Source organism: Pseudorasbora parva, chromosome 16, assembly GCF_024679245.1.
Source record: "Pseudorasbora parva isolate DD20220531a chromosome 16, ASM2467924v1, whole genome shotgun sequence".
Lineage (NCBI taxonomy): Eukaryota > Metazoa > Chordata > Actinopteri > Cypriniformes > Gobionidae > Pseudorasbora > Pseudorasbora parva.
Genome location: NC_090187.1, coordinates 21,036,531 through 21,063,548, shown reverse-complemented (window position 1 = coordinate 21,063,548; position 27,018 = coordinate 21,036,531). Strand labels below are relative to the sequence as shown.

The 27,018-nt window shown below is 35.4% G+C and overlaps 1 protein-coding gene across 7 annotated transcripts in view; it reads left to right on the top strand.

The window, feature by feature from the left end:
* The window catches only part of lrch3 (leucine-rich repeats and calponin homology (CH) domain containing 3), a 73,629-nt gene extending 50,368 nt beyond the window's left edge, over window positions 1-23,261 (top strand). For 5 of the 7 annotated variants that reach the window (XM_067419934.1, XM_067419932.1, XM_067419935.1 and 2 more), the window contains 4 exons: window positions 2,393-2,493; window positions 2,771-2,908; window positions 3,019-3,096; window positions 3,407-8,354. In XM_067419934.1, the coding sequence (XP_067276035.1) occupies window positions 2,393-2,493; window positions 2,771-2,908; window positions 3,019-3,096; window positions 3,407-3,604 (515 nt within the window). In that variant the 3' untranslated portion in view covers window positions 3,605-8,354. The other 2 variants (XM_067419933.1, XM_067419937.1) reach the window with 2 other exon arrangements.
* The last annotated feature ends 3,757 nt before the right edge of the window (window positions 23,262-27,018 follow it).

Below are 27,018 nucleotides of genomic sequence, written 5' to 3'. Positions count from 1 at the left end.
TAATTTTTTTTGTCTGTCTTTTGAAAGTCTCCTATATAAACATTGATCAATTACTATTAAAATTCTCTCACAAATATTTGCTAACTCAATGTATTTTTTACAACGGGGTAATTGTGTTGCAATAGCTTACACACAGCACAAGTAAGCTTGATTTCGAATGGTAAATTGAATTAAAAAATCACGACTAAACAGTAATTAAATAAGAACAAATAAACATATTACAAAAAATAGCACAAATAAATAAGTAGATAATAGTAGAAAAGTAAATAATAGAATAAAATATATAAATGAAAGACTGCTTTATTGTTTCAGGTAGGTCTAACATTCAGGTAAGAAACTGAATTAAAAAATGCAAAGTGGCAAATTAAATTTAAAATAACATTGGATAATGTTTTTTTTGCAAAAAATTAAATAGTTTCATATAAAACCATTAAAGTTACACACGTTGATCAGTCAAGAGCAGTGTGATCGTTTGTCTTTTTGTAGTTTGACTTTGAATAACAAATGACTGCTGTCCCTTTAAGAACTGCCGCACTCATGGATCCTGAACACTGTTCCTGTTACTCATTCTTCATTTCTTCCTGAATTGTTTACGACTGTGTTTACATTAATACTCTTCAAAATGTGCACTGACAATTTGGTTGATTGTATTTGACCAATAATAAGCTGGAAAAAGAAGCAAATATTTGCACTTGTATGTCAGAGGGGGCTTTATTACGGTAGGCTATGTGCGCGAAATTCAGACCGATCACACACACTAACACGCTGTCGTAAGGAAAAGTCCAGCAGAATGCGCGTTCGCCGTGTTCAGAGGGTTAACCGGGCTGAGTGACAATATGCGGCTGCGCGTCAACTCGCTGTCGGTCAGAGAAGGAGAGGAGAGGAGGGTGCAGCTGGGATCAATATTGTAGAAACTGAGCAGGCTATCGTATCTTTTCAGATATTTCAGTATCTATATTTTTGACAACACTAGTTGCACTGTGCCGACGGGCTTTTTAAAAGTGAAATAAATCCACACTTCAGAGCGCCGTTTACCGGGCTTCCATGGCTAAAAGAACAAGCGGGCGCACAAGCACCGGAAATCAGGTGGCCATGGAAACCAAAACTTGCGCGTTTGGAACCGATGATCGGAACCGAAAACAAATTTTCTAAACTATTCCAATGGAATTGTTATTTTTTAAACGGTTCCAAGTTGGAACCGGTTCTCGATGCCCAACCCTATTTACAGGATAGTTTTATTGTGGAGAGTTTTAGAGATGCAACATTGTAACAGTAATGTTATTATTGTATTTAGCCCTCAGGTATTACTTACTAATTAGTCACACTCATACTCATTAATGACAAATGTGACCATACACCATTTCAATAAAATAAATGTTCTATATTTTAGTTCGGTAGTATTTATTGAATTAGATTATATTATATTTTTTATTATTTATATAACAATTAGTGTAGTAATTAAGGTTAAAATAGAGAATTCCAATTCAAAGATGCAAATTTGAGTCATTTTGTGGCTAAAAAAATGTTTTTATGTTAATTTGTAATGCCATTAACCAGTCAATGCCTTATGGCTCTTTAATAAATATATATGTATCTAATCTAGTTGCTCCTAAAAGTATTGCAGTCTTGCATTTATAAATATTTAATGAATAAAATATTTATGAAATACTTTTAATAAATATTTAGATATGATGAAACACTAGATTTCTTTAAATGTGAAATTTTAAAACGTTAATAACTTGCATCTTAATATTTTTAATGAAAAATTATACACTTGTATAAGAACACACAAGTGAATATTCATGAATGTGAGCACATATAATTTGACCCAAGAAGCATTTAAAATAGTGCTAAAATAGTGCTGCATCAATATGATAAATAATGCTCAATATTAAATAGTGCTGAATAAAATATTGATACTGATTCAAATTCGAAATATATCGATACCAACCCACCCCACCTTAAACGTGTTAACTATAACTTTTAAAAACTTTTGTCGTTAATTTAAGAAAGCGGAAATAAAATGTAAATATTACACAATAAACTTAAAAAAAATTTTTTTTTGAAATGCTGCATTGGCAACTAACTGAAAATTAGTTTGCTGAAGTACTAAAATGACTAAAACTGACGGAATAAATTAAAGCTAAATGGAAATATTTAAAAAACTAAATGACTAATATTTACACGAAAATGAAAACTGAAAATATATAATAAGCTACTTTAAAATATTAATAAATACTATAAAAATATATAAATATATTGAAATGACACTGAAAAGTGGGCAGTCACTGTTGTGCTCTATTACAAGTATGTCAGTCATTCCGAATAAGAACCTACTCATGTAATTTTACACAGTGATGTATTTCTAATGGCAAGTGTGACCATTTTGCAGGGGAATATGGCACACAGAAGGCGGAGCCAGGGGAAGCCACTCCCACACAGAGTCCAGCCCCAACGGGAGAGGAGGCGGTACTGATGGAGCAGCTAAGAAGGGTGCGTCAATCAATCTTCCTTAGTACCCTCCCCTTCTTGTTATCCATCATTTTATATAATATATTATTACTGTCACTTTTGATTAATTTAATGCATCCTTGCTGAATAAAAGTATTCTTGTATGTATACTTTTTTTTACTCACTCCAGTTAGGGAAAATTCAATTAATTCATATTTTATGCATTACGCTGTCTTAAGCATATATAATTAAAATCTAAATATTAAAAAACAAATAATACTGTTGTATTGATGCAAGTCATTTTGCATTCCTCATGTAGAATATCGAGTGTAGACTTAAGGTGTCTTTACCGACTGATCTTGGGGCAGCTTTGACTGACGGGGTCGTGTTATGCCATCTGGCCAACCACGTACGTCCCCGATCCATACCAAGCATCCATGTACCCTCACCGGCAGTGGTGAGTGACTAATTGGGTTTATTTTACTCATAATTACATTAATATGATTTTGTGAATGTAAGTGTTTGCGTATAGGAGAAAGTACAGTGTCATCTTTTCTTTCTTTCCAGCCCAAACTGACAATGGCCAAGTGTCGACGAAATGTGGAGAACTTTCTAGAGGCGTGCCGCAGAATTGGAGTTCCTCAGGTAGATTTGGTCTTCAATCTATTTCCTTTTTCATGGACAAAGATTTTTTAATCTTTAACATCAAATTTATTAGTAGCTTCTCAAACGCATGACCTTTAATGTTTGCTTCAAAAACAAACTGGGATTTTAAGATCTCTTGCTGTTTCCTCTAAGGCTCTAAACGTTTAATAGCTAATACCCCTAACTCTTTCTTTCCCTTCTCCAATCCCTTCTAATTTAAAACCATCTCACATACCATCAACCTCTCATCATGTTTTATTTGAACACTCATGTTCATCTTCCTTTCTACTTGTCTTGGCACTGTGGGCAGGATAGTTTGTGTTCAGCGGGCGACGTGTTGAAAGGGGAGGTGGTTAGTGTGTTCAGGCTGGTTGAGGCCTTGCTCTCCTTGGCACCGCCTCCCATTCACTCCGCCCCTTCTTCCCAGCTGGCTGGATTCGCCCTTTTCTACCTGTCAATCATGTCGCTGCTATGTGTTCTCTACTGCCACCTGGTGCCAAGCCTTTAAATCGCACTTCCATATTGATCACTGCACTAAAACAGCAATTGTTTGTTTGTGTGCATATGAGCAGATTTACGCGACAGCCAGTGTTTATGCACATGTTTATAGTGTTTTCTAGTGCACATGATTGATACTTCGCTAAGCTCTGACCTCTTTGTGTAATGTTGCTTGCTCAGGCAAACTTTATAAAATAACATTCATGAAAATTGCAGTAAAGCATGCTCATAAAGTTGTTGTGTTATTGTGTTGTACACAATTCATTTATTGAATAGTAGGCTATTATTACGTGGACTGGAAATAATTGTGATTTATGCTAAGTTAAGAAATGTAACTTAGAATATTACACAAATCTGCAGAAATTAATTGTTTAATAAGATATATTTTGTTTTAAAATCTCAATTTAACCAGTGTCTTTGTGTCTTTGCTGCTGCCCTTTAAAAATCAAGCATACAAATAAGCAAAAAATACTGTAGTGAAACAACATCGCTGTTGTTAAACTTACTTCTCCTGCAATCCAGAATGACAACACAGCTGAATTTTTTTTTTTTTTAGCTGTGTCCTCTTCTGTATAGGTGTGAATTTGCCTTTCCTTCCATCTGAGGATTTTTCATTTCACTTTCAGTATAAAAAAGGCATTATATTTGCCAAAAATATAACTTTTGTACAAGCAAGCCCCACCCAGGTGAGAGAGTTTTAATTTGTATTTTTGTGCAATTCTCTTTTAAGATATTAAAATTCCATTTGAAATATTGAGGTCAATAAGATTTTTTGAAAGAAGTATCTTATGCTCACCAAGGCTGCATTTATTTGATCAAATATACAGTAAAATTGTTACCATAATAATACTACAATTTTAAAGAACTGTTATGGTATTCCTGTGATTCTTCAGCATCTTTACTCTAGTCTTCAGTGTTACACGATCCTTCAGAAATAATTCTAACATGATGATTTGCTGCTCAAGAAACATTTCTGATTATCAGTGTTGATTTGCATAATGCGATTGTGGTATGAATATTTTTCGTGGAAATCATGCTACATTGTTTCAGGAGTCTTTGATGAGTAGAAAGCTCAAAAGAATAGCATTTAAAAAAAAAAAAAAAAAAAAAAACATTTGTAACATTATAAACTGTGTTTAGAAATGTTCTTACCTGGACGGGGCTTGCTTTTACCAAAAGTTCCATTTTTGGCAAATATCATTATGCTTTTACACCAAAAGTGAAATTAAAAGACATTTTTTGTTGAATACATATTAATAAATGACAAAAGTTTTATTGTTTTATCTCAAAAAATGTGCATTATCATGAAAAGGGTCTCTAAACGAGCTATTAACCTAATCATCTGAATCAACTAATTAACTCTAAACACCTGCAAAAGATTCCTGAGGCTTTTAAAAACTCCCAGCCTGGGTCATTACTCAAAACCACAATCATGAGTAAAACTGCCAACCCGACCTTTTCCAGAAGGCCATCATAGACATCCTCAAGCGAGAGGGTAAGACACAGAAAGAAATTTCTGAACGAATAGGCTGTTCCCAGAGTGCTGTATCAAGGCACCTCAGTGGGAAGTCTGTGGGAAGGAAAAAGTGTGGCAAAAAAGTACTTTGCTCAGTGGTCCAAAGTACTTTTTTTTTCGGATAATAGCGAATTTTGCATGTCACTTAGAAATCAAGGTGCCAGAGTCTGGAGGAAGACTGGGGAGAAGGAAGTGCCAAAATGCCTGAAGTCAAGTACCCACAGTCAGTGATGGTCTGGGGTGCCATGTCAACTGTTGGTGTTGGTCCACTGTGTTTTATCAAGGGCAGGGTCAATGCAGCTAGCTATCAGGAGATTTTGGAGCACTTCATGCTTCCATCTGCTGAAAAGCTTTATGGAGATGAAGATTTCGTTTTTCAGCACGACCTGGCACCTGCTCACAGTGCCAAAACCACTGGTAAATGGTTTACTGACCATGGTATTACTGTGCTCAATTGGCCTGCCAACTCTCTTGACCTGAACCCCATAGAGAATCTGTGGGATATTGTGAAGAGAAAGTTGAGAGACGCAGGACCCAACACTCTGGATGAGCTTAAGGCCGCTATCGACTCGTCCTGGGCCTTAATAACACCTCAGCAGTGCCACAGGCTGATTGCCTTCATGCCACGCCGCATTGAAGCAGTCATTTCTGCAAAAGGATTCACGACCAATTATTGAGTGCATAACTGAACATAATTATTTGAAGGTTGACTTTTTTTGTATTAAAAACACTTTTCTTTTATTGGTCGGATGAAATATGCTAATTTTTTTAGATTTTTTTTTTTTCTTTCTGTCGTTTAGATTTTTATAGTAATAAAATAATTTAGTTAATTTAGAGAACAGATACTACGATTCAAAACTGAATGTGTCTGCTCAATACAGTGAGCCAAATTAGTTTTTTTTTTTACTTTAGGCTTAGAATCTGTGATTTAAAAGCCCACTAGTGATACCAGTATTACCGTTGATGTCACACGCATAACTGGTGGGAATATTTCCCATCCCTACTGTACAGTAGAGGATACAACTCAAAAAAAACTTGCAGCTGTGCTGCCATTCTGAATTACAGAAGAAAGTTCAACACTACAGCAATAAAAAAAGAGAAAGAAACCCATATGTTATGTTTAACTACAGTATGTTTTGCTTCTTCGTATGCTTGAACTTGATCATTAAAGGGCAGCAGTAAAGACACTTGATAAAGTGAGATTATAAACATAAAGTATATCTGTGTTACTTAACTTTTAATATCTGCATGTTTTTGTAATATTCTGAGTTGCATTTCACAGTTTTTATTTATTTTGGGGAATACTGAATCTGTTTTTCTGCAGATGAGTAAATGCCTGCTCACATTTAGTGTAGAACTACAATAACCATTATCTTACACAACACGCACAACACCTCTGCACTTAAGATTTTTCTAACATGGGGACATGAGAGATGTCGGTGAATAAATTAGAAAATAAAGTAACTTAAGTTAGTTACTTAAAAAAGTAACTTGGATGTTGCTTTACTAGTTACTTAAAAATGTCATCTGATTACTTATTTCTTTACTTGTAATGCGTTAAAACACAACACTGATTATAAGTGTTTTTACTGTCACTTTTGATCAATGTAATGTATCCTATTAAAAAAAAATTACTGACACCAAAATTTCTGCATAGTCGTGTACATCATCATCACATATAACTGAAAAGACAAATGCCTCATTTCATGACTAATAAAAAGCAATACTTGCTATGGTTCTGTCAGTGACATTCTAAGGCGGGGCTTAGCGAAGAGTCAGTTGAGAGTGTTTATATGCGCGTGTGTGTAGAGAGCACATTTCCATAGCAAAAAGCTTCATTATAAAGCACAAAGATGGGTGAATTCCCCCAATTCAGCCTTAAACAAGACGACAAAACAAGCTGCCTGCTCCGTGAACGAGCCCTTTGTGTGTTAGTACTGCTGCACATTTTCCCAAAGTCTGCTAAAGTGGATAAGTGTTTTGTGTGGCTTTGCGTTTCTGCGAGTGTTTTCGTGAATGAGATCTGACGTTCTTGTAAAGAAGGAAATAAGACTGTGTGGAGGATGCCAAACCATAAACTCCCTGTTTTATCCCTTTGTGCCTTACTGTGTCTGTCAATGTCTTCCGCCTCACAGTTAACAAAATAGTTCACCAAAAAAATCTAATGTACTCACTCTCATGTCGTTCCAAACCTGTATGAGTTGCTTTCTACCATGTAAGCACAGGAGAAGAAATGTTGCATACTTTGAGCTGCTCTTTTCCATAAAAATATAGTGAATGGTGACAGGAGCCTTCAAGAACCAAAAATGATAAAGCAGAAAGCACCATAGAACTTCATTAAGTCATTAAATCAGCTCACCGTGGTGTTTTAATGTCATGTGCCCTTTCTTTTTCGGACAGCAAAAAGGGATTACATTTTTTTAAAGACACATAATTCCCAAAAGCACAAGTTAGAAATGAATAAAACTGTGACACAAAAATTATTAATGTACTTGTGGTGTATGCACTTGTTCTCTCTGTGGTGAATATATCTGTTGTGTTCATCATGAGTAGTAGTTATTGCATTCACATCTTTGAACTGCCATTATGACTGTCATCTTGCAACAAAAGGTATTTACATAAGTAAATGGAGTATTTCTAGAGGCATTTCATGCGGCGTTTTTATAATTCTTGAATTCTCACAATTTGTGTGCTTTTCCTTGTCAAATGAGTGTGTGAACTGTGGCACTAATAGTCAAACAAACATGATGCAGTCATACAAAGAAGACCAACGGCAAAGGTCAGGGTTTTCGTTATCCTTTAGGTACAGAGCTGCCATATGGCAAGAATTAATTTCTACTAATTTTCTTCTTTTTGAGAAATATATGCAATATATTGCACTATGGGAAATAAAAGGGCAGGCCTTAGTTTAGCCAATGATGTGCGTTTTTTAAGTCAAATGACATTTACCTCTAATGACCTCTAAAACTCAATGTCAGTTCAATTCAAGATTGCTTTATTGGCATGAATGTAAAAACACAATATTGCCAAAGCGAGGAATAACATAAATAATAGTACACATGGACATAAATAATAATAATTGATGGTAATAGAGAAAATAGACGAAAATATTATAACACAATATAACAAACTTAAATAAACGGTGTAACAAATTACAACATTTGATACCAGAGTGTTTTTAACACACACACACACACACACACACACACACACACACACACACACACACACACACACACACACACACACACACACACACACACACACACACACATATATATATATATATATATATATATATATATATATATATATATATATATATATATATATATATATATATAATACAATACACACTTACACATACAGGGGGTCACTGTGGTGGACAGTAGGGACACACACTGAGGTCAGATGCAATACACCTATTACACACACATTCACCTGCCGTCTCTCAGGCTATGGCACACACACACGTATCTCACAGCCAGTGTGGCCTGCACCCTCACATGGAAGACACTGGTTTATGTGCTCCAGAATTTGTTCTAATAAGTAATAACCAGCCTCAAAATTCCCAACAAGACTGATGAGGTAACAGGAGAATCACTGTGCCATGAATGATGTTAGAAGACTTAAAATACCCAATTCACCACCCTTACAAACATTTACCATGAATGCACTTTAGTAATTTATATATAGAATATACAGGCCCTTCTAAAAAAATTGCATATTGTGATAAAAGTTCATTATTTTCCTGAATTTGATGATAAAAATTAAACTTTCATATAGTAGGGAGGTTAAGCCCAAAAAATAGGCCTTTGACTTCAAGTCATGATGCAAAGGTCCCCTTTGGTATGGAAGTACCTTAGGGTCATACAAATAAATTTATCCTAAGACACAAGTGAGATCACACTTTTTATCCAAAATAAACAGGTTTTTTCAAAAATGGCCGCCAATGTGCCGAAAATACTCTAGAGCCCATGTTTATAATGTTAGATCACTAATAACTAGCTAGCTAGTAACTAGTTAGCTTCATCATAACTGTATTAATTTTTATTGAAGCAAGCACATAGCCTACTAGTCCAGGCGTTTAAGGAAAAAAGGGTGAACAAATTGCAACAGAATCAAACTCAACTGATTTTGTATCCTCAATGTCCTGAGTAAGAAAAAAAAAAGCCCAGAAGAATCCCATCAGGGGAAATTTCTGAAAAAGACCCAAATATATCCTTATTTGGGATATATTTATACGCCTATTCATTTTTCTCACATGAATAGGGTAAAACGTTTAACCTTTAGATATCACCATGAAAATTACTGAATTGATTACTTATATCAAGACAAAATAAAAAATGTATTACAAGTTTTTTTTAATTGTTTGTTAACATGGACAAACGGTGCATAATCTAATTACAGATGTGCTAATTTGAATAAATAACACAACAGATCTAGACATTGCGTACAGCGTTTTTAAAACATTCAGAGATTCAGTCAGTCATGAGGGGTCTTTAATCAGCCTGAAGGGGTTAATATTTGCTATAACAACTGCCTCGCTATACATTATCCCTTACTTGACATTAATGACTTGAATTAAATGGCCTACATGGCTGTGTAATTCCTACAACAATCCATGTATCCATATCTTAAGACAGCTAACAAGTTATTTGGTGCTGCTTGCCGTGTTAGCTATCTAATGAAACTATTCTCTAATCCTAAACTTGACATCGTTTCACCAAAAATAGTTTTACAGCAGCTCAACACACACCCAGATGTTCCCAATAAATTTTAGTTGATCATCAGGTATGTTTTATTAATGAATAATCAAATGGATCTCATCCGAAAGTTGACAGTTGAGTGGACCTTGAATTAATGACTGCCTGAATGTTTTAAAAACGCTGTACCCAATGTTTAGACCTGTTGGGGTATTAATGCAAATTAGCACATCTGTAGACAAGACAAGGCAGTTTTATTTGTATAGCACATTTCATACACAATGGCAAATCAAAGTGCTTTACATAGAAATTAATTAAAATAGTGGTAACATATGCATAAGAAAAAAGAATACCATGTGTAAGAATTAAAATAAAAACAAGGACAATTAATATGGTTGTAAAGAGAAATAAAAAATAATAATACAATTAAAATCTAAAGGTGATAAATAGATCCCTATCTGCCTGATTCTATATTCTGGTACCCCTGTCTGAGATGGAAGAGATGGAGCCGGTTCACAATGTCTCCTGGACTTAACAAGTCGGTCCAAGACGGGCTCCTGTAGGGGACGTGACCTTTGCCCCGCAGGGCCTCCGCTTTCTTGAGTCTGCTTCTTTACACTCTCTGCTACCATAAGCAGAAAGAAGCGAAGTATACTGCTCTCCTCTTCCAATCTCTTCCAGTCAGACAGAGCTAACCAAAAATAATAATCAACAGAGGCATAAGAAATAGAAATATACAGTTGCAAATAGAATTAAAAATAATAAAATGATGATATATACACTCACCTAAAGGATTATTAGGAACACCATACTAATACTGTGTTTGAGCCCCTTTCGCCTTCAGAACTGCCTTAATTCTACGTGACATTGATTCAACAAGCTGCTGAAAGCATTCTTTAGAAATGTTGGCCCATATTGATAGGATAGCATCTTGCAGTTGATGGAGATTTGTGGGATGCACATCCAGGGCACGAAGCTCCCGTTCCACCACATCCCAAAGATGCTCTATTGGGTTGAGATCTGGCGATTGTGGCGGCCATTTTAGTACAGTAACGAGTGGTTATTTCAGTCAAAGTTGCACCAACACCATGCCACTCTCAAAACGGCTTAAATCACCTTTCTTTCCCATTCTGACATTCAGTTTGGAGTTCAGGAGATTGTCTTGACCAGGACCACACCCTTAAATGCATTGAAGCAACTGCCATGTGATTGGTTGATTAGATAATTGCATTAATGAGAAATTGAACAGGTGTTCCTAATAATCCTTTAGGTCAGTGTATATATAAAATAACAATAACCAAAGATAAGTACAAAGGTAAACTAAAACAGTTATAAAAGAATAAAAAGATGATGCATAGATGAGGTGCGATCAGTCGGACGTACAGTGCTCAGAGCTCATTCAGTAAATGCACAGCTGAACAGATGTGTTTTGAGTCTGGATTTGAATGTGGCTACTGTTGGAGCACATCTGATCTGTTCAGGAAGCTGGTTCCAACTGCGGCTGGCATAATAGCTAAAGGCAGACTCTCCTTGCTTTGAGTGAACTCTTGGTATTTCTAACTGACTTGATCCTGCTGATCTGAGTGATCTGTTGGGTTTGTATTTAATCAGCCTATCTGCGATGTATTGAGGTCCTAGCTCATTGAGAGATTTATAAACAAGTAATAGTACTTTAAGTTTAAAATTAATTCTAGATGTAACTGGAAGCTAGTGTAAAGACCTGAGGACTGGTGTAATATGGTCATATTTTCTGGTTCTGCTCACAATTCTGGCAGCAGCGTTCTGTATGATTATATCTATATATTTTGCTGATTTAGTTATTGCTTTGACATGACTACTGAAACTCAGGTCTGACTCCAAAAATCACTCCAAGATTCATCTTTGTTTCCAAATGTAGTGATTTCGGTTTTGTCTTTGTTTAACTGAAGATAGTTTTGGCACATCCAGTCGTTAACTTCATCAATGCATTTGCACAGGGAGTCAATGGGGCTGTAGTCATTAGGTGATAGTGCTAAGTAGAGCTGGGTATCGTCAGCATAGCTGTGGTAAGCAATATTGTTATTTTTTCATTATTTGGCTCAGTGGCAGCATATAAAGGTTAAACAGGAGTGGTGCAAGAATTGACCCTTGTGGGACTCCGCATGTCATGGACGTCTACTCAGACTTATGGTCTCCTATACTCACATAATAACCTCTCCCTTCTAAGTATGATCTGAACCATCTGAGGACCATCCCAGAAAGCCCGACCCAGTTTTCCAGCCTGTCTAGAAGTATGTTGTGGTCAACAGTATCGAATGCAGCACTGAGGTCCAGTTGTACCAGAATTGATGTTTTGCCTGTATCAGTATTTCAGCGAATATCATTTATAATCTTTATGAGCGCTGTCTCTGTGCTGTGATGCGGATGGAATCCAGATTAAAAAAAGTCAAAGTATCTGTTTGAGTTTAAGAATTTGTTCAGTTGATTGAAAACAATTTTTTCAATGATCTTTCCTATGAAGGGGAGATTTGAGATAGGTCTGTACAGTAGTTGCTCAGTATGGAGTTACCCAGATATCTCTTCTTCAGGAGAGGCTTAACTATTACAGTTTTAAGGGAGTTTGGAAAAGTCCCATAGAGAAGTGAAGAGTTTATCATTTCTAGGAGATATGCTTCTAAACAGTTAAACACACATTTGAAAAAGGGAGTGTGTCAAGGGAACAGGGTGATTTTTTAAGGTGCTGCACCATTTCTTCTAAAATTGTACCGTCAATTGCTTCGAAATTAGACATAGTAACTTTCTGATGTTGTGGTCTGATCTGACTGACCCCAGAGCAACTAGAGGATGTACTAAAAAGATTATGCACCGTTTGTCCATGTTAACAAACAATTAAAAAAAAATGTTAATACTTTTTTTGTTTGTCTTGATATAAGTAATCAATTCAGTAATTTTCATGGTGATATCTAAAGGTTAAACGTTTTACCCTATTCATGTGAGAAAAATAATGAATAGGCGTATGAATAATATATATTTGGGTCTTTTTCAGAAATTTCCCCTGATGGGATTCTTCTGGGCTTTTTTTCTTTTCTTACTCAGGACATTTTGAGGATACAAAATCAGTTGAGTTTGATTCTGTTGCAATTTGTTCACCCTTTTTTCCTTAAACGCCTGGACTAGTAGGCTATGTGCTTGCTTCAATAAAAATTAATACAGTTATGATGAAGCTAACTAGTTACTAGCTAGCTAGTTATTAGTGATCTAACATTAAAAACATGTTTCTATTTAATAAGAAAATCATTCGAACCTCAAAGTGTTAACCTGTCACCTCTGACCTTTAACAGCTGTCACAGCTCCTGGTGCAGATTTGTTGTGTTGTAGGAACTGATTTGCTATAGGCTACTGCTGACTGGTCGAAATATCATGCTACTTAGGACAAATGTAATGTACAGAAGTAGCTGCACTGCTTAAATACAAAATTAAAGTTTTTGAAGGAAAATATAATTAAAAAGTCACTCTGATGACATCATTTTTATGTGAAATGTGCATATTTACCCCCAGTTGTCATAGTATGGGGAAATATTTAGTTTTTTTAAACCTGAAACCAATTTTATTGGATTCCCTGACCCCAAAAATGTATACTTTGACACCAAATTTGTCATTATAGCGATAACAGAAGCAAAGATATGGGCTCTAGAGTATTTTCGGCACATTGGCGGCCATTTTTGAAAAAACCTGTTTATTTCGGATAAAAAGTGTGATCTCACTTGTGTCTTAGGATAAATTTATTTGTATGACCCTAAGGTACTTCCATACCAAAGGGGACCTTTGCATCATGACTTGAAGTCAAAAGTCACTTAAACTCCCTACTAATATATTTTAGAATCATTGCACACCAGCTGAAATATTTCAGGTCTTCTATTGTTTTAATACTGATGATTTTGGCATACAGCTCATGAAAACCCAAAATTCCCATCTCAAAAAATTAGCATATCATGAAAAGGAATAATTATCATGTCAATAATTATCATATCATTCATATCATGAATTAACCTAATCATCTGAATTAACTAATTAACTCTAAACCCCTGCAAAAGATTCCTGAGGCTTTTAAAAACTCCCAGCCTGGGTCATTACTCAAAACCACAATCATGGGTAAGACTGCCGACCCGACCCTGTCCAGAAGGCCATCATTGACACCCTCAAGCGAGAGGGTAAGACACAGAAAGAAATTTCTGAATGAATATGCTGTTCCCAGAGTCAAGGCACCTCAGTGGGAAGTCTGTGGGAAGGAAAAAGTGTGGCAAAAAACGCTGCACAACGAGAAGAGGTGACCGGACCCTGATGAAGATTGTGGAGAAGGACCGATTCCAGACCTTGGGGGACCTGCAGAAGCAGTGGACTGAACATCCAGAGCCACCGTGCAGAGGCGTGTACAGAGAAGCAGCACTGTACTGTTGCTCAGTGGTCCAAAGTACTTTTTTCGGATGAAAGCAAATTTTGCATGTCATTCGGAAAACAAGGTACCAGAGTCTGGAGGAAGACTGGACTTCAGGCATTTTGGCATTTCCTTCTCCCCAAGTACCCACAGTCAGTGATGGTCTGGGGTGCCATGTCAACTGTTGGTGTTGGTTCACTGTGTTTTATCAAGGGCAGGGTCAATGCAGCTAGCTCTCAGGAGATTTTGGAGCACTTCATCTCCATAAAGCTTTTCAGCAGATGGAAGCATGAAGATTTCGTTTTTCAGCACGACCTGGCACCTGCTCACAGTGCCAAAACCACTGGTAAATGGTTTACTGACCATGGTATTACTGTGCTCAATTGGCCTGCCAACTCTCCTGACCTCAACCCCATAGAGAATCTGTGGGATATTGTGAAGAGAAAGTTGAGAGACGCAAGACCCAACACTCTGAATGAGCTTAAGGCCGCTATCGACTCGTCCTGGGCCTTAATAACACCTCAGCAGTGCCACAGGCTGATTGCCTTCATGCCACGCTGCATTGAAGCAGTCATTTCTGCAAAAGGATTCACGACCAAGTATTAAGTGCGTAACTGAACCTAATTTTTTGAAGGTTGACTTTTTTTTTTGTATTAAAAACACTTCTTTTATTGGTCGGATGAAATATGCTAATTTTTTGAGATTTGGGTTTTCATGATCTGTATGCCAAAATCATCAGTATTAAAACAATAAAAGACCTGAAATATTTCAGTTGGTGTGCAATGAATCTAAAATATATGAAAGTTTAATTTTTATCATTACATTATGGAAAATAATGAACATTATCACAATATGCAAATTTTTTGAGAAGGACCTGTATATTTATTTTAAATAGTATGTTATAGCATTTATATTGCATTAGATTTATTAGTTGGGGAATATATAAGTCATGTTTGTTAAAAAGTCATCTTTGTGAAGGTGTGTATAGTTTTTTTGTGTTTTATATTTTTTCCATGCATGAATGTTTATATATATATATATATATATATATATATATATATATATATATATATATATATATATATATATATATATATATATATATATATATATATATAAAACATCCATGCTTGGTGTTTTATACGGGGTCCATTTGCTGGGTTCAAACAACCCAATTTCTGGGTTTGTCCATTTTCAACCCAACTAGGGTTGTTTTTAACCCAGCATTTTTTAGAGTGCAGCTATAACTTATCAAGTTGGTCTTATATATTAATTTAATTCGGTACCACATTTCCAAGTTATATAATACATTTATTAGGTTTACTTTAGCTTATTTATTGAAACGGTTATATCTAACCTCCACCAACCACTGGCCCACCTCGACTTTTAAATGTGATGAAGCTAATTTAATAGCCCTGCCCCATGGGCACTTGTCACACGGCTCTTTTTTGATACTTTTGTGTCTTTTATCTTAAAGCTTAATGCTGTATGCTATTCACTGCCATTATATGGATGTGTGAGAACAGGTTTTTTTTTCTTTCTCTCCTTTTGTGGTCTGGAAAAGAAAGAAGGGCATACGTTATTAGAACAACAGTTATTTTTAAGTGATGCATTACATGATGATGTATTATTCTAAAGATGAAAAAATTCTCCAATGACAAAAACACCAATATAGTCTAGTTTGTCATGGGACGGGTTTGTCAAAATGCAGTTAATTTGTCATCAAAGCAGCCCAAACAAATGCATAACCAAATGCCACGGCATATTCAGAAAAAAACATTTCATAGCACAAGCCGAGCTTTATGATCATTTTAAAATATTAAGTGTGTGTAATACTCTAAATCCATAACATTCAGGAACACTGAATAAACGTCTTCATCGTAAGACTGGGTGATTTATGAAGTGGGCAAGTATTTGTGGGAGCAGCATTTGGACGAGAAAATTCTAAATAGGTATACTGGGTTAACTTCATGCATTTCCAGTGTTGGGAGTGGACTGTATTTTTTGTAGTAATAATATAATTTTAATATTGTACTGTTGTAATATTATTATTAATCAGTGTTATCAGTTTGCAAAACTAAATAAATAAGTGTAATGTTCATATGAGTAAAAACACTTTCATGAATCCGAAAGTTATGTTAGAAGGGCTTTACAAATATTTTGCACAAAAGTGAATTACACTCATGTTTCAATGAATGGTCTCACATTATGTGGAAAAAAGCAGCCACAACTTTCTGTTTTACATCTCCCTTTGTGCAGAAAGTAAATCAAAAATACAGTTGAAACGGCTTAGGGTGTGTAAAAAAAATGTCAGAATTGTAATTTTTGGCGGAACCAACCCTTTAAATGGCTATAAAATATCTCTCTAACCACTCTTAACACTACAGTTGTCAAGCATGTCAGTCTTGCTCCAGAACACAGTTTACTCGCTGAAATAACAGTCCTTGTTAACTAGTATACCTGTTGTTAATTAATATACAGTGTATTATATTCCTAACACACATAGGAAATACAGCACCGGTCACATAGTGTGTGAGTGTTTGTGTCTGTCAGATTTGTGTGCCATATTGCCTGATTTTCCTACAGGCTGACTGTTGTCCTCCTCTGCTTTTCTACAATAAAGTCTAAACTAAAAGTATCCACTGTAGATGTGCGTTTTATCAGAAGTTTAGGTGTCTGTTTGTGTCAGTCACAGTCTCACAGCTTTATGTTGGGTGTTGTGGTGCTGCAGTGGTAAATGCTTGGCTGGCATGTTGTGGATTATCTATCAGTTGAAATTAAGTATGATTGCATATATACTACTATATTTTGAAGACTTTTATACTCACCAAGGCTGCATTTATTTAAAGCTACACTGTGTAACTTTTTTTGTTTATTCTTAGTTTAAAACACTTAGTTCTTTCAAAAATATATGTGCTCACTAATGTATTTTTACTTTACTTTTAAGTAATAAAGTATTCTCGTAAATTTATAATATGCCATTGAAAATACATACGGGTGAGGGGTTCGAATGCTGGTCGCCATGTTGCTCCTCCATCTTGAAAGTACATTAGCCAAAGAGGGACATACCCGTTAAATCAAGCTTCGCCTTTCACGTTTTAACACTCGATGGCACCGTGTCAAATGTGAAGAGAGGGATTGCGATGTTAATCTTGGACTAAATCGGCCACCGTAGGAGTTAAAACGAAATTAGAATTGAGAGGAACAGAAACTAATATTCACTGGATGGTCATATAACTTTTCACCGCTAGATGGGGGAAAATATCACACAGTGTAGCTTTAACCAAAACGACTAAAATAGTAAAATATTAAAATTAATAAAAAGTTTAAATGACACTTTTCTATTTGAATGGAATTTTATATGTAATTTATCCCTGTGATGCAAAGCTGAATTTTCAGCATCATTACTTCAATTTTCTGTGTCACTTGATCCTTCAGAAATCATTCTAATATGCTTGACATTTATTATCAATTTGAGCATTGCTGCTAAATGTTTTTGTGTACACATTGGTACACTGCCACTTAAAGGCTAGTAAGATTAAAGGGTTAGTTACCCAAAAAATGAACATTCTGTCATTAATTTCTCACCCTCATGTCTTTCTAACCACAAGACCTTCGTTCATCTTCTAACAATGAAGATATTTTTGACGAAATCTGAGAGCTCTCTGACCCCTCCATAGACAGAAATTTAATAAACACTTTAAATTCCCAGAAAGGTAGGAAAAGCATTGTTAAAATTGTCCATATGACTCCAGTTGTTCAGCATTTAATTTTACGAAGAGATGAGTACATTTTGTGAGCAAAAAACAAACAAAAATAACAAATTTATTCAACAATTTCTTCATGTCTGTGCCGGTCTCCTACGCAGTTGACATAGTAAATAAAGTGCAGCGGTTACGAGTTACATCAGAGCTATGCCAGCACCCATTGGCTGATGCTTTTCATGTGAATAAAGTCAAATGGTCATGTTGCTGTCTAAGAGAGAGAGCTGTCAGAGAGCTCTCTGATTTCATAAACAACAACAAAAAATAAATCTTAAATTGTGTTCAGAAGATGAACAAAGGTCTTATGGGTTTGAAACGACATAAAGGTGAGTAATTGATAACAGAATTTTAATTTTTAGGTGAACTAACCCTTTACAATAATATTAATACTTTTTTTAACAAAAAAGTTTAAATCGATGCACTTAATTGATCAAAAGTGACAGTAAAGACATCTATAATGTTACAAAATATTTTTATTCAAAGGAACAGCATTTATTTGAAACTTGGACATTTGTTTGAATCCTGAAAGATAAACAAAAAATGAGAACAAACAACTAACAATAACCGAGCATCAAATCAGTAAATTAAAATGATTTCTGAAGGATCATGGGGCAATCATGTGTAATGAAGTTAAAAGTCCTGCTTTGCGTCACAGAAATAAATAGCATTAGAAAAAAAATATACAATAGAAAATGGTGAGTAATAATATTTCATATAAATGTTTTATTGCATTTTTTTCTTCAAATAAATGCAGTCTTGGAGAGCATAAAACATTAATTTAATTTAATTTATTTTAAAACTGTTGGCCTCTAGTGCAGATGGAACCTCATTTTTAAGTATCGTTCATTTTTTCTCTCGCACAAACAGTGCAGAATGATTTACATCCCATGATTTGATAGGTTTAGGAGTTGGTTCAGTTCACTAACCCAAAGCATGTTCAATAACAACCACTACTAATACTTCAGTTCACTCATAGAGCCAGATTAGTCGCTGGTTAGTTCGTTGTTTGTATAAGACAGGTTTCTGTCTAGCTGGTTTTGAATGCTTTTCTGTCTCTTCATCACCTTCATCTTTCTTCAAGGTCATTTTGATTTAAGTCTTTCCTTAGTTGTGCATTATCTGCTTTGAGTTCCTCCATTGTAATCATTTCTTTTAAGTTTATACTGATTTTCTAATTTTGTTTCTCCATTGACACACCCTTTTTGTTCGCCCCTCCTCTGTGTGTGTGTGTGTGTGTGTGTGTGTGTGTGTGTGTGTGTGTGTGTGTGTGTGTGTTTACGGCCGCAGAGCCAGCTGTGTCTTCCCCTGCACATCCTGGAAGAGAGAGGTTTGGCTCAGGTGGCCGGGACGGTTAGTGCCCTCCTCGATCTGGCTCCTCCGAAGCACACACCCTCCCCCAGCACGACCCCAACCAGTCCCAGCACTGCTTCTCCTCTCGCCCTGTAGGGCCGGGCGGTAAACGGGCGAATCGCAAGAAATCTCCTCCCATCTGCCCCAAAGAACTTTAAGACTCCTTTCTGCTCTAGAGAGACCCTTGAACGGTTCTGTAACAGTAACACACTCTCACACACACACACACACACACACTACCTGCTTTGTGAACACACCGCTCTTCAAACCCAAACCAGCCTTCAGAGGGGGAGAAGGACGACTGACGGGACACAGAAACAGGTCCAGAGACTTCTTTGGAGCAATATTTCTCTTTTGTTTTAACAGTTAGTTTTACACTTTAATATCTTATGGGTGGTGTTTTTTTTTTGTATAACTATTATTACTATTATTATTATTATTATTATTATTATTATTATTATTATTATTATAATTTACTCTCAAGTGATGTGGGAATGAGTGTTTGCCAAAACTACCCAAGCTCACGTTACAGTGGCTGATGGTTAAATCTCACAAAACATGTTTGGGTCACATTTCACCCTCGAATGATAAAAACAAGATATTAAACATAAGAAATTAGTGGTTATACAGTAGAAATTACCATTATCATTTTTTTGTGACATTATTTTCATGACAAACTAAACAAATTACAGGCAAATGCAAAAATATAATGATTAAATATTATTTAAAATGTAAAGTATTTATACATTTATTAAATTAAATTACATCTACATTTAACTTATATGAATTTAAATCATTGTATAGCCATATTTTTACTGTTACACTAATGGGAATAACTATTGAATAATGATAATAACAAAAAAGAGAATTTAGTTAGGAAACCAGCTCAATTGTTATGAACATAATGTCACTGCAAATAAATTCCGGCAAAAAAAAAAAATTTCTTGTTTTTTCGGGTGAAGTGTGGTATGTTTGCGTGAGATTCAAGCGTGAGCCTTTGAAAATGATCCAAACCAGCATGTATATGACTGAATTACACTAATTAGCAACAGTCTTAGATGAACAAATGAGGGAAACAGGACTGAGATCTGCTGAATGTTTCTGTCAGGAGTGTTTAGTGTGTAGCCACAGGGTTTTGTTTTTATGTCATTTTTCGTGCTACATCCTTTTTAGCACTACAATCACAGGAGAGAAAAAACTTTTAAGAGCTCACAGACTTTATTGACCTTGTAAAACAGAGGTATATTAAAGTGCTACAGCAAGGTTTAGCATGATGGGCACAATTTTTTTTTAAAACAAATATATGTAAAGACGTTTGAAACACAGTAAATGAATGAAACACTTATATTTTTATAGCCTTGGTCGCACCGAGCTGAGAGGCCGACGATGGCTGATTTATATTGCTGTTGTGTTTCTATATGTAACAGGTCTTGCATGCGTGGGATTCTGGGTGTTGGGAGTTAGCCTGAAATAGAACGGCAGTATAAAAGCTGTTTTTTTATTTTCATTGCATTTTTATTCAGATTGTTACATAGCCATTGCATGGCTTTGCTTATGATTGTCTGCCAACACAATGCACATTTCATCCGTGGCCCCGAGCTGGATGTGTGTGTGTGTTTGTGTATGTGCCTGAAAACCACAGATGTTCCCTCGTTTGGGCTGTTGTCTTTCAAGAGGCAGCGCCACACACTGTTACTTCCCACACGGATCTGCTGCATCGTGCCAGAGTTACTGGAGTGAGTCCTGAACTCCCAGCAGTGCTGGTTTCCACACTCAAAACAGGGCCAAGTGTACGAGGGTGTACCTCACGAACACAGTCAATTACATGGCCATGCCATATTTCACCCCAAAATTGGAAGGAAAAAAATTGATTTTGATATGTTTGTTTACAAACATTTTTAACTGCAAATTCTCATTATAATGAAAATAAGATTGAATATATATATAAACTCAGCAAAAAAAAAAAAAAAAAAAACTTTTTTTGTTTGTTTTTACTTTCCGTAACCTTAATGCGTGTAAATAATTGTATGAACACTAAAAGAGTCAACACCATAAGACAAAAAGGTTTCACAGACATGGTACTAACATAAATAGAATAATCTGTCCCTTAATGAAGGGAGGCTCAAAATCAAAAGTACCAGTCAGTATCTGGTGTGGCAAACAGCTGCTTGAAATACTGCAATGCATCTCCTCCTCATGTACTGAACCAGATTTGTCAGTTCTTGCTGTGAGATGTTACCCCACTCTTCCACCAAGGCACTTGCAAGTTCCTGGACATTTCTGGGGGGAATGGCCCTAGCCCTCACCCTGCGATCCAACAGGTCCCAGGCGTGCTCAATGGGATTGAGATCAGGGCTCTTCGCTGGCCATGGCAGAATACTGACATTGCTGTCATGCAGAAACCCATGCACAGAACGAGCAGTATGGCTGGTGGCATTGTCCTGCTGGAGGATTGTGTCCGGATGATGCATAAAGGGGACCACATGAGGGAGGAGAATGTCCTCCCTGTACCGCAAGGCCTTGACATTGCCTGCAATGACAACAAGCTCAGTCCGATGGTGATGTGATGTACCGCCCCAAACCATGAGGGACCCCCCACCTCCGAATCGATCCCACTCCAGGTACAGGCCTTGGTGTAACGTTCTTACGACGATAAATCGATAAACGATAAACTGCTGTCTTAGGCGTCTCACAGTGCGGACATGGCAATTTATTGCCCTAGCCACATCAGCAGTCCTCATGCCTCCCTGCAGCATACCTAATGCACATTCACGCAAATGAGCAGGGACCATGGACATCTTCCTTTAGGTGTTTTTCACAGCTGGTAGACAAGTCTCTAGTGTCCTGCGTTTTTAGAACTGTGACCTTAAATGCCTACACTGTAAGCTGTTAAGGTCTTAACGACCATTCCATAGGTGCATGTTAATAATAGATTATGGTTAATTGTACATGCATGGAAAATATTGTTTAAACCCTTTACAATAAAGATCTGTAAAGTTCTTTCAATTTTTACAACATTGTTGAAATACGCAGTCCTAAAAAAGGACGTTTCTTTTTTTGCTGAGTTTTATATTTATAATATAAAATAACAGAAATATAATGTAATGAGACTCACCATTGAGAATAATAGGCAGTTTTTTTATTTAAGTAATGACATTTTTAAGCAAAAATGTGCTTATTTATTATGAAAATAATGTCACGATACAAAATAAATATTAAAATAAGCTACATTTTCATTATGCACACTTTTAGTTCTGTTTTTTCTTTCTTTCAATTTTTTTTACGGTGAAATGTGACTGACCAGGTTTTCATGAGATTCACCCATAGGGTCATGAACATGCTGTGCTATTCACGTTGATTTTGAAAGTAATAATGCAGCATTTTCAAAACGTCCTCATAATCTTTAATGCGACTGATACAAGAAAATATTTAGAGAGGAAGAGTGTAGAGGACTAAATAATGTTAAGTTACTGTTTTAACTTCCCTTTTAAAAACTCATCGTCTATAAAAAGGCAAGTTAAAAGTGGTTGAAAAATATATTACAAAAGGATTTGTGTAGATATTTTTAGTGTTTTATTTTTCTCTATACAAAATTCTTTGACTAGGGTGTTTCCCCAGCACAAATCATGTTGTTTCTTCAGCAGGGTTTGTCCCTGCGTGTCTGTACAGTAAATAAATACATTCCATACGTTTATAAGTATGTACCACTGTCCACCCGAAACACGAGGACCTACTGTGTGCTTTCAGACAAACGAAACATTTGCCCTTTTTAGGTTTTTCACAGCGGTTATGTTTTTGAACACATTTCCCTGCAAAACATTTTCTGTAATTATTTTTTGTTGCAAAAAAAAGATGGAATTATATTCTGGCCTGCCATTTGGATTCGTGAAATACATGAATAAAAAGTTTCCCATTTCTGTAGTGGTTGTTTCTTTGGACTTTTGCTGTGTGGACAGGGTTTGGATGCCACAGCTTCTCATTGTACAGGTTTTTATCATAGATTTTATGAAATACTGTAGTCCGGTATATTTGATGACGTTACACTGTACACTTGACCGCTGTCACAGGCAAAGGATTTCATACAAATTTGTGTTAGTTTTATGTCTCTGGTATCACTCCAGGATCTTTTTGTTCTTATTCTATCATTCAAACACAAATTAATGTCCCAACTTTTTTTAGCAAATTTTCCTGAATTGATCCTAGCTAGTGCTGGGCAAAGGATTATTCGCGATTAAGCAGATCCAAAATAAAAGTTTGTGTTTACATAATATATGTATGTGTACTGTGTAATATATATATATATATATATATATATACACACACATACATATATATATATATATACACACACATACATATATATATATATATATATATATATATATATATATATACGCACACATACATATATATATATATATATATATATATATATATATATACGCACACATACATGTATATATACATACATATATATATATATACACACACATACATGTATATATACATACATATATATATATATACATACATACATACATGCATACATTTTTTGTGTGTGTGTTTTTATATACAGTGAGGGAAATGAGTATTTGAACACCCTGCTATTTTGCAAGTTGTCCCTCTTGGAAATCATGGAGGGTTCTGAAATTGTCATCGTAGGTGCATGTCCATAGCCTAGAAATCTAGACGCACCCAAGCGGCAGTGTCCAGCAACTCTCAATTCACTTCTGAGCTGTAAACGCCAAACTCTGGTTGGGCCAATCACATCATGTATAGAGTCAGTGGGCAGGGCTTAATATAATGACGGCCGAGTTGCGCGTGCTTCTAGTAAAAACAGAAACCGGCGAACGGCGGTCTTTCAAATCAGCTTTGATCGCTGGGTCATTTTTAAGTATCGTTCATTTTTGGGTCTGGGTCATCAATGTAGTAGAAATGTGAAATTATTTTTGAATTTGGTGCCTTCTAGGCTGAGAAAAGACAGAAAATTTATTTTTGTCTCATGGTGAGACTACAGACTACAATTCCCAGAATGCTTCGCTGCCCTGTGAGGCCATTCCCAAAGCCACCAACTTGATTACTGTGACTGAGTTGGAGAAGACACTACAATTAAAAACTGAACGTGTCAATATAATTAGTGAGTCATCGCGCGAGTATCACAGCACTGAGCACTAACTGCAGGAGTCAGATAAATGAGCTGAATGAGCTCGTGATGAGAGCTGAGGTAGCCTAATCGTGACCACATTCGCGACATCAGTTCATGCCTTTGCAAGCTTAACTTTCATAGAAATTAATTAGAGAAGTTAAAAGACTTACATTGCTCACCATAGCTCCATTTAAATGATTTTAATTTATTTTTTATTACAGATTGTTCAAATACAATATTTAAGGCATTTCTTACAATCATATAACCATTTTCCGTGTTGATACAGCATTCAAATAAAAAAAAGAACAAAACCAAATACACAAAAAAATGGGGTCTTAATCTAACAACATATATAACTCCAGAGCAGAAGAAAGTTTCAAGGCATTTCTGTCAATCATCAATTTAAGATATTTTGCATTTAACTTCAAATCATTCTTCCAACAAGTGAAATGACCTTTAGATACTTACATCTGTGGATAAAGTGTTTGCCTAACAGAATCAGGTTATTTATCAAAAATTCTAAATTTTTATCCTTTATAAACACTCCAACTTTAATTGAGGTCATATTCAAAGGGTGTATTAATATATCTTTAGATTGAATCCGACTTTGAAATGAAAGCCAAAATTAATTTACAAATTCACACTGAAAGAAAATGTCCTATTGTTTTAATGTTTTTCTCTCAAAATCCACATGAATTATTTTCCCAATTGAATCGCTCATGTAGAAAGGAGTTGGATGGACAAATGTCGTTCAAAATTATAAATGTCACTTCTTTGGCTTTGGGAAGAATTGGGTATGATAAGTATCTCTTCCTTATTTTTTTTGCCTCTTCCACACTAAAATCTTAAAACATATTTTCTTTTCAGCTGATTACGATAATACTGTTTCGATAATACATTTCTAATAAACTTATTTGTAAATTGTTTGCTATTTAAATTAATACCTTCAATACAAAGTGATAATTTCTGATCGAGAGTTGGAGTACATTACAAAACTGTTGAATCAGTGTTTTCCCGGGTGCTGGGATAGCCTTTATCACTCTATTGTATTCTCTAATTGGGCATTTGAAGCTAACTTTATCACAGAAGTCATTATAGTACAGCAAATTACCAAAATTATCCATCAAATAACTTACTGTCCATATACCTTTTTCCATCCAAGTACCGAGAAACAATGATTTCCTATTACTCAGAATATATCTGTTGTTCCACAAAGGTCTATTATGTGGTGTAAGGTTCCAGTACAGAAGAACTTGTTGGTGAAAATCAGATAATTTTACAGGTAATTTGTATAAATCATAGTCACAACGTAATAGAAAATCAATTCCACCCATCTTTTTGAAAATTGCATTTGGGATGCTAAACCAAAAAGAATCTTTTTGACAAATAAAGGATTTCAACAATTTCAGTTTCAGTACACCATTCATGAGAGAAAAATCAATGACATTCATGCCACCCTCTTCAATACTCTAAATCATGTCAGCTTTTCTAATGTAATGGCATTTATCCTTCCAAATAAAGTTGAGATTTATCTTGTTAAACAATTTGATCATATTATCTGAAATTTCGAATGAAAAAGCAGGGTAAATAGCTCTCAATACACTCTCCATCTTGGATAATAAAACCTTACCGAAAATAGTTATATCCCTTTGTAACCATGAGTTCAATATTACTTTACATTTATCAATATTTTTCTAAGAATGTTTTCTTTTCCCCTTATTTCCTTATGTCTAGTGATCTTAATACCCAAATATTTAAATTCTGTTTTAACCTGTATATTCTCAATTGAACGTGCAGGTTGATTGTGTAACGCTAAAATTTCACATGTATTAATGTTCAAAGTAACACCTGATGCTTTCAAGAATTGACTGATTGAATCTAATGCTGTGGAGATCTGCCTTTCATCTTTTAGAAATAAAGTTGTGTCGTCAGCAAACTGATTTAAGATGACGTGTTTTCCCATGATGTTAAAGCCATCTGATTTATTCATTTTAATCCTGATAGACAGCAATTCAGCAACCAGTATAAATAATAAAGACAAGCTGTTGCATCCCTGTCTAATGCCCCTCTTGACTGTGAATCGTGAGCATGTGCCATGCTCCAAAGATACACAGCTGTTTATATCATTGTAAAGTAGACTAATTAGATTGGTAAAATTCTGTCTAAAACCAAAAAGATTTAAAGTTTGTAAAATAAAGGGATGTTCTACCGAATCGAAAGCTCAAAAAAATGAACTTATGATGCTGTTTACTTTAAGTTATTCATCTTGATTTAACACCATTATATCAGGTTTCTAGTTCAATTGATTCATGTTAAACTGACTTAAAACCGTTACTCTTTGACATAACTTGATGTTTTTATTTTGAGATAACATGTTTCAATCAAGTAACCCAATCAAACAGGACTTTCACTTCCCATCATGCTTTGCAAATAGGCTGAATTTGGAGCGTAAATGTTTAAATAAAGTGCTATTTTATGCATTTCTAATGAGATGAGAAAATGGAGAGACTTTTAAATGTTTAATGTTT